Raw genomic sequence first — 8,295 nt, forward strand, 5'->3', positions numbered from 1 at the left:
CACTCATGTGTGCCTTATTATATTCCTTAAATACTAGTAACATTAGTCTGAAAAAGAAGAAGCAATTAAATAGAGTATTAAAAGAATTGATATAAATTTCTCATCTTACCACATTTATTTTGGGACGTTGAATAAAGTGAAACTTCACATACAGTCTCTGCCTTCGTTTGCTCCGTATAAAGCAGCTATCCCAATTTATCATGTGGGCTTGTTCATTACATTCTTTATTATCTTAAGAAATAAATTCAAATATATGTTGAACAAAGTTTTGTAATCAATATCCGTGCAGATAGTACATACAAGTTGTCCAATCTGGTAAGCCAAAACATTACAAAAATAATAATTCACGAAGTTTTTGTTCTTTTGTGTGCATGGATGTTACTATTTTCATTCCATTGTAGATTTATAGCTTCTTGTTTGATTTTTCCTCTAGCCAACTAAACTTTTAGCCCTTTTCAACAGAGCAAGTTCCAAAGAACTTGTGCTTCAAGATGTAGCAGATGTAGAGAAAAACCACGATTGACCAAACAAGTTCCAAATAGACGAAACTTCTTGGTTCTATTGTCGCCAGTGATTCATGTCTATTAACCTCTCTGACTATTTAGAAGATTCTAAGACTTTATTCATCTTCCCTGATGCCTCAGCTACAAACAAACCCTCTCCGACTTTAGCACCCTTTTGTTCTTGACCATATTTACTTTTCCGTTTCTGCCACGTCTTTTTCTGCTCACTGTACTCCTCCGAGAGATGTTGGTCTACAAGAAAACATACAGTTTTGTAGATGCATAACGAACCGCGAAATGACAAGCGGGCCAAACCAAGACGCATACATTTCCTAGCTATCCAAACCGGGTTATTCACGTACCGATTTCGACCCGGTTCAGCCTCTTTTGTGGACTTTCCGGAAGCAGAATCCTAAAAATTAAAGACAGACAGTAGAAGAAGCCATGGAGATCGGAGAGATAGAGACAGCGAAGAAGAGATGCGAATCCGTCATAAGAACAATCACCCACCTTCCTTTATCAACTTCCATCACCGCTTCGTGTCGCAGCACGCTCCTCAAGCTCGCATCCTCCGAGCTCTCCTTCCTATCATCCCTCGCCACCGATCCTCCCCCACAGCCTCTCAGTATCAACATCGGCCACATCGAGTTAGTCCTATGGATCTTACGCCATCCTTCAATCACCGCCGTTTCGCGCGTCTGCAAACAGATTCCTCTTCCGATCACCAATAGCGTCCACGTCGATCTCGTGTGTACTCTCGGAAAGGCTCCCGTTTGGATCATCGTCTCCGATAGAAACCCTAGGTACATCTCATGGAGCGATAACCGCCATGGAAGCAAGGGTTTAAGGTCGAGAATCGAAACGATCCTCTCCGCTGCGAACTCCACAACGGCGCTGAAACCTTCTTCGTTGATTCTCTTCTTCGCAAATGGCTTTCCTTTACCGGTTTACGAGAGATTAAAAGACCGATTCGGAGCTAAAGACTTCAACTTTGGCTCTGATTCGGATTTTGATTGCGAGGAGACATTAGAGGGAGAAGAATGGGTTAATGTGGTTCGGACCAGGTCGTATAAAGAAGCAGTTTCTGTCGAGATCAAGCTCATAGATGGTCACGATTCTCTTGCGTTTGCTGAGCATGTTGTCGTTGAAGCAGAGGTTCCAGAGCTTAGCGAGAAAGATGCTCTCTCATCTGTACTATCTTCCATGAGATTAAAAGGTGAAGACTTTCTTGTGAACTTCGACACGACAGCTCTTGTTGCTCTCGTTTCTGGAATCGCTAACGGGTGTGCAGAGAGGATCTTGGACATGCCTGAGGTTGTGTTAGAGGAAAAGTTCAAAGGGAATACTGTTTTCGTGATTGCTCAGGCGAGATCTGAAGTTGAGATCTCAGTTCTTGTCAGAATGGGAGATGTGCTGTCAGGGAAGCGAGGGATTGTGTGCAAGAGTGTTGTTTCAGAGTTCGAGGAGTTAGTATCAATGTATGCTGGACCCAATGAGAGGCAAAGAGCTGAGCAGTTGTTGAAGAGCCTAATGTATACAATTAGATTATGTATGCTCTGTATCAACAGGGAATCTCATCTTTTTTACTAAATGTGATTGTGTTTTGTGACAGGGTGGTGAATGACAATCCCACGGAGCGCGTGATGGGACTCCCAACAACGAGGAAGTTAGCGATGAAGAACAAGATTGTGTTTGGGACAGGTGATAGATGGGGAGCTCCTACGTTGACTGCAAACATGGGGTTTGTCAGAGCCGTAGCTCAGTCAGGCATGTCTCTCTCCACCATAGAACATAGCCCTCGTGCTCTCACTGGTGATTAGCCAAAGTTCAAAAACCCAAACCTTGTGTTAGGGAAACAAAACGAAAACAGAACCTAGCATTTTACTTCTATCTGGTTAGATGTCGTTTAGTTGTGGACCAAGTATCATTTCTCGGAAGCAAAGAGACCTTATCAAGACAGTTGCCTAATGTTTATGTTGGTTTCTTTGGGAATGATCTCACAGCGCATAACACGTTCTGAAGTTAACTATTGCGTACACAGGGCTGAATGTTTGTACGATGGTTAGCATAACCGTTCCCTTAAACGTGAGAGAGAGGTGTGATCTCTTCATGGTTCATAGTTATTCTTGAAAACATTATGATGCTAGAACAGTGTGGTTTCATCGTTCAGCTAATATAGACAAGAAGATCTCATCAGTTCTGGTTAACGGTTGGTTTAAAGTCTATGTCAGCATTTGGTGGAGCACAGTACATGCACGGTTAAAAAGTGAAAACCAATATGGTATACTGCTGGTCAAGTGTAATCAGGATCCGGTTTAGATGTATGAGTCTTTCTTGAATACCACACTTTTTTGTTAGTATGATAGGTTCGAAACTGAAGAAGGCTTCTCTCCTAACACTATCAATAGAACAAATGAAATTGGTTACGGCTCCATTCCCAACTAACTCTGTTTTATTTATTTTCCTACTTAACTTTTTTCCCCAAATTTTTCCTACTTAACTTTACCAGCAATTAAAAGGCAAAATTTATGTTTATTAGTATTTGTTATCAATTTAATTATCAAAATCATTTTAAGTATAGATTATTTACCTTTATTGGTAATAAAACTGTGCCATCATCTCTAGAATAAAACACTCACAGTGCTAAAAAGACATTTACTCCAAGTTTCCAACTATAGTGAAAAGGGAAATATGTAAATACTGTTATAAATCAATTAGTGAATGTCCATAACCGGCTCGGTCCATAACCGGTCCATACAACTAGAGAGAGAGTTGGCCACGACTTGGGGAGAGAGAGGCGGCTTGGAGAAAAGGAACCTAGTTGTTATCTTTCTATTTATGTATTTAGTAGTTATCCTAAATCTAGTTGGATTAGGATTTGTATACTTTCCATTTATCTTTATCTTGTAATCTTTATATAAAGGAACTCCCATTGATCATTAATAATACACAGACAAATTTCCCATACTTTTACAACATGTTATCAGCACGATAGCCTCTAACACCCTGAGGCTAAAACAAAACCCCTAAAACCCTAAACGAAAGGAATATACCTCGGAACTTTAAAGGGATCTTTCTCCCAAACCATGAGGACCCAGAAAACGATTAAGATATCAAATCGAAGCTCTTGCCAAGAGGAATCATTCAGTGCAAACCGTTTGTCGATCTGACCACCGACGCACCCTCACACCCCGATACAGTGCGTGCCGATTTGCTTTGGAACCCTAATCTGAACCCGACGAACCCTAATCCGTTCTTGCTCGCGTCCCAGCTCGTCACCATCCGATCAGCTCCAGCCCTAAGGTGTTCCTGATCCTAGACGACCTCAGCTTCCCGTTCGCATCTCAGCCAGCTCACATTCACGATCAGCCGCTTGCAAACCCGATAGGAAGCAGCCGCTCGCGAACCCGATAGGAAGCAGACGTATCCCGCTCGCATCCGACGACGATCCGATAGTAACCAGCTCGCGTCCGTCCGTGTGCAGCTCGAGGTTCATCCGTTCATCTTGGTGGTCCGGTTTCAACAACCTGCAAACAAAAAGGTAACCCTAATTCTAAGAACATGAGAATTGAATTTGGATTGTTTGTAAAGATTGAAACCCTAAATTCTAATCCTTAAGATAAAACCCTAGGATAATAGAGCAAACCCTAAAAGAGTATATCGGAGCTCGAATAAGTCTGATCCCCTAAACCCTAAATCGAGATTGATCCATTGATCAATTAAAATCATAACCTTAAAGGTTTTGAATCTCAAATCAAATCCCTTTGATCAAAGATCAAAGTTTCGAAATCCCTAAAACCCTAAATTGGAAAATCGGTTTTAATTTTGATTTGAAACTTAATTGTTTGTTTGATCACCTAGAAATATTGATTAAGATTGTTTAAACTTGAATCTAAATTGCTTGAATTGGTTAAAACCCTAATGACCATCGAATTAGATTGTGGCCGTGTGGACTTAACACATTCTAGGTTAATTTTTCTAGATCATCATCTGTGGCCGTGTGGCCTTGTTGTATTCATATCTGAACATGATCACTACTGATTGATTGCAATTGAACTTAGATCTAACTCTAGGGATGATATTGAATTGAACTAAATAACTGTGTGGCTTGTTCTATTACTTGGCCGATTGGTTTGTTTGTTTGTTTTGATTGAATCATGAACTGATAGAAACCAACCGCCATAGGATTGCAAGTACATGTAAACTATATGCGTTAACCCTAAATTGAATCTTGGCCGTGTGGCTTCTACTTGGCCATGTGGCTTAATGCATCATAGCTTGGCCGTGTGGCCTAGAGAGACACCATATCTGAATGGTCGTGTGACCTTGCTTGCATATCTCATGAATTGATCTCTAGGATCGTTGTATCACATTACATGGCCGTGTGGCCTAAGCATCACATATAGACCTAGCATTCTCGACTTGATCGCACCATGGTCGTTTTAGATTGATTGAAAACATGATTGTATAAGACTAGCTTGTGGCCGACATTATTGATTGTCTTGCGGACACATGATCACATTGTGAAACCCTAAATTTCGAATGATAATGTGATTCAGATGTCGAAAATCTCAAACCTAGACTATGATGCCCTTAATCTCTCTGGAGACAACTATTTGCAATGGGCACTTGACACAAAGATTAACTTGAGGTCAAAGGAACTCGGTGATGCTATCATCGAGGGCAACAATGAGACTGATAAGAATCGGTACATGTCTATAAGTATTATACGCCACCATCTCATTGAGGGTCTAAAAGATCAGTACCTCACCATGGAGAATCCACTAGACCTTTGGACCGCTTTACAGCGACGATATGATCACCAGAAAATGGTGCTATTACCAAAGGCTAAACATGAGTGGAAGAATCTCAGATTCATGGATTATAAGTCTGTGGATAAATACAATTCAATATTGTTTAAGATAGTCTCAATGATGAGACTTTGTGGTGAGGAAGTAACCGAGAAAGAGTTGCTTGATAAAACATTCTCCACGTTCCATTCGACGAACGTGTGGTTGCAACAACAATATAGAGAGAGAGGCTTCGCCTCATACACTGATCTGATCTCGTGCCTACTCCTGGCCGAGGCTAATAATGAACTCCTGATGAAAAACAGTGAGATGAGACCTATCGGAACAGCAGCAATACCAGAAGCCAATGAGGCTGAAAAGAAAGATCCCAAAGAGTGCAACCACGTCCATGATGATAAGAGATCACACGGCAAAGGCCGTAGTAGATACAAAGGACGTGGCCGTGACAACTACTCATATGGCCGGCAAGGAAACCACAATAACCGTGGTCGTGGTTCCAGCTATGGCTGTGGCCGAGGCAGTTATGGCCGTGGCCGAGACAGTTATGGCTGTGGTCGAGGCGGCATATCTAAACCGTCTAACTCGACCAAATCAGCTTGTCACAGATGCGGGATGAGTAACCATTGGGCCAAGAATTGTAGAAGCCCTAAACATCTATGTGAGCTCTATCAAGAGAGCCTTAAGAACAAGAACCCGGAAGCCCATATGGTTCATGATACCGGGTATGATGCTGATGATGATTCCGACCTTGAAAAGGACGACCTCTTGGATTTTGAGACTTCTGATTGTCTCAAAGACTAAAATCGACATCTTATCTTATTGTTTTATGAAAAGCTTTGAGTTCATTGCTATTATATCTTGCCTGATTTTGCTTGATAATGTGAATGATTTTATTGATAAAGAAATTGCCTAAAGGGCATTATAGTATGTGTATAGTAACCTAGTATGAAATCTATGGCCAAGGCATTGCCTAAAGGGCATTATATACACCCAAGAATGTATGACCCATTGAGTTAATATGGTTTCCAAATAGAAACAATGGGCAAAAGGAAACAAGTTACTTCAGATTTAAGAAAGAAAGAAAACGCCCAAGACCCTTTCGAGAAACTGGTCAAGACTATACCTATGTAATCTACTGATCAAAACTATGCTACAGATCAGTATGATAAGAGGCAAGAGCCGTGGTGATCATACTGATATATCCCACGAAAATTATACACTTTATGGCAAGACCGGATTAGCCATCCTAGTCTAAACTTGATGCAAAGATTGATATTGAGAAGGCACAAAGAGTTATCCCATAAGATCTCACGTTGTGTAACATGTACACAAGGGGAAACTCATTAGGCTTTATTGTCCTAAGCATCACGAAATTATAGTATGTTCATGAGGGGGAGAGAGGATAAACCCGTGATCCATGATCACACATGATCAATACTACAAATTCGTGTACTACTATGGTCTATGGCCATGTTATAAACGACTAGGCCGTAAAGGCCATTACCTACAAAGGTTCGGCCGTATAAGCCATTATCTATAAGGCTCAGACTCTAAAGTCTATAAGCTTGGGGACATCATGAATTTACATGTATATAAAGATAAGATGCATCAGGCCATATAAGTGAGCATAGATATTCCCATCTCAGATTGAATACGGGTCATAAACCAGACATACACCATCTTAAGAGACTTTGAATAAACCACCACAGACATATGTGCCGTCTAAGATGGAACCTCAGAAGAGGATTGAGAATATATGTTGGATAAGAGTATGACTTTCTCCCACGACTTCTAAGAGACCTTGAGCCAAATATGGGTGATCAGAAAGTGGCCAGGTACACGGATTGCATGATCAATGAATCCGACTATCCAACATTAAAAGGAGAAAGCTATAAGCTGGTAAAGAGTAAAGAATGATAAGAAACAGAATGGTATCAACCATCATTGTCTTGGCAAAGATCCTCGAATTAGACTTATAAACGTCCAAAGAAAGAAAAGATTATACATAGCTAGCTAATCGTTCCATAAGATAAGGAACCTCGGAAAGAAAAAGAGAAAGGTGCATAGAATACAAATCCGAGGTCATAAGGAAACCAGACCAGACATTGAGAAAAGGCTGCGCAGCTAAACATCTAAGGTACCAAACCATGTAGTTTGGGACGCCAAGCTACTAGGTAACAAAGGTCCTGGATAATGAAATCTCAAATCGATTAGATCATGTCTGGAACACAATGGAACCATATATAAGTGTCGACACATAAAGATATATTTGTACATAAGAGAGTAGCACTTGAACATAAAGATATAAACGAGGATCAGAACCCACGAAAGAGTACTCATAAAGAATAAAGATTAGATTGAAAAGATAAACGTGGGGTTTAAAGTATCTAAAGAAGAGATAGGCGTATTGGCCATACACATATACAGAAACGCCATCTGATATAAACCAGTGAAATAGATGGATCTTGTGAGGAAAAAGAAACTGTGAGATATGGTACATGATCACGTGGTCTAAAGGTGTTCATGTTTCCTACTAACAGCATACAATCATATCTTGTTGCACAAGGATACTCACAGAGACCATTGAACAGATTATAAGGTGATAAACTCCTATGTGGTGAATGCTGCTACACAAATTCGAAATTGATAAAGGTCTGGTCATAAGAAAGAAATTAGATACTGATGTAGTAAGCAGCATATGGATCACTGGATAAAGAACCGCATTGTTCCTAAGCTGTACATGGATAAAGAACAATATTATTCCTAAGCTGTTCATGGATTGAAACAAAGCAGCTGCATATAGTATGTAATACTAGTAAAGGAATTGTATAAGGACAATCCAAATTCAGTCCATACATATACTTATAAAAGAGATTTGAATTCCTTGTGTTTACTATATACTAAACCAGCCTAAAGAGATGTTAATTGGTTGATACATATTATTTATTAAATCTGTGTGGGTGTCTGGCTAGAGGTGTCCG

At 40.3% G+C, this 8,295-nt stretch overlaps 2 protein-coding genes across 2 annotated transcripts in view; both read left to right on the plus strand.

Annotated features, from left to right (window-relative positions):
- Positions 1-899: 899 nt before the first annotated feature.
- On the plus strand, positions 900-2,929 carry LOC106322451 (UPF0415 protein C7orf25 homolog). Its single transcript, XM_013760466.1, has 2 exons — positions 900-2,035; positions 2,116-2,929. Exons 1-2 carry the CDS (start codon positions 948-950, stop codon positions 2,321-2,323), a joined length of 1,296 nt encoding a protein of 431 aa, XP_013615920.1. The 5' UTR covers positions 900-947; the 3' UTR covers positions 2,324-2,929.
- Positions 2,930-5,660: 2,731 nt separating this feature from the next.
- LOC106323712 overlaps positions 5,661-8,295 on the plus strand; it is an 8,272-nt gene continuing 5,637 nt past the window's right edge. The window contains exon 1 of the mRNA XM_013761792.1: positions 5,661-5,876. Coding sequence (XP_013617246.1) covers positions 5,661-5,876 — 216 coding nt within the window. The remainder of the gene's footprint in view (positions 5,877-8,295) is intronic.

This window comes from Brassica oleracea, chromosome C2, assembly GCF_000695525.1.
Source record: "Brassica oleracea var. oleracea cultivar TO1000 chromosome C2, BOL, whole genome shotgun sequence".
Lineage (NCBI taxonomy): Eukaryota > Viridiplantae > Streptophyta > Magnoliopsida > Brassicales > Brassicaceae > Brassica > Brassica oleracea.

Coding starts and splice junctions, on each gene's coding strand:
- LOC106322451 (XM_013760466.1), top strand. CDS start 948: ATGGAGATCGGAGAGATAGAGACAGCGAAGAAGAGATGCGAATCCGTC. Junction 2,036..2,115: donor CAGTTGTTGAAGAGCCTAAT/GTATACAATTAG, acceptor GTTTTGTGACAG/GGTGGTGAATGACAATCCCA.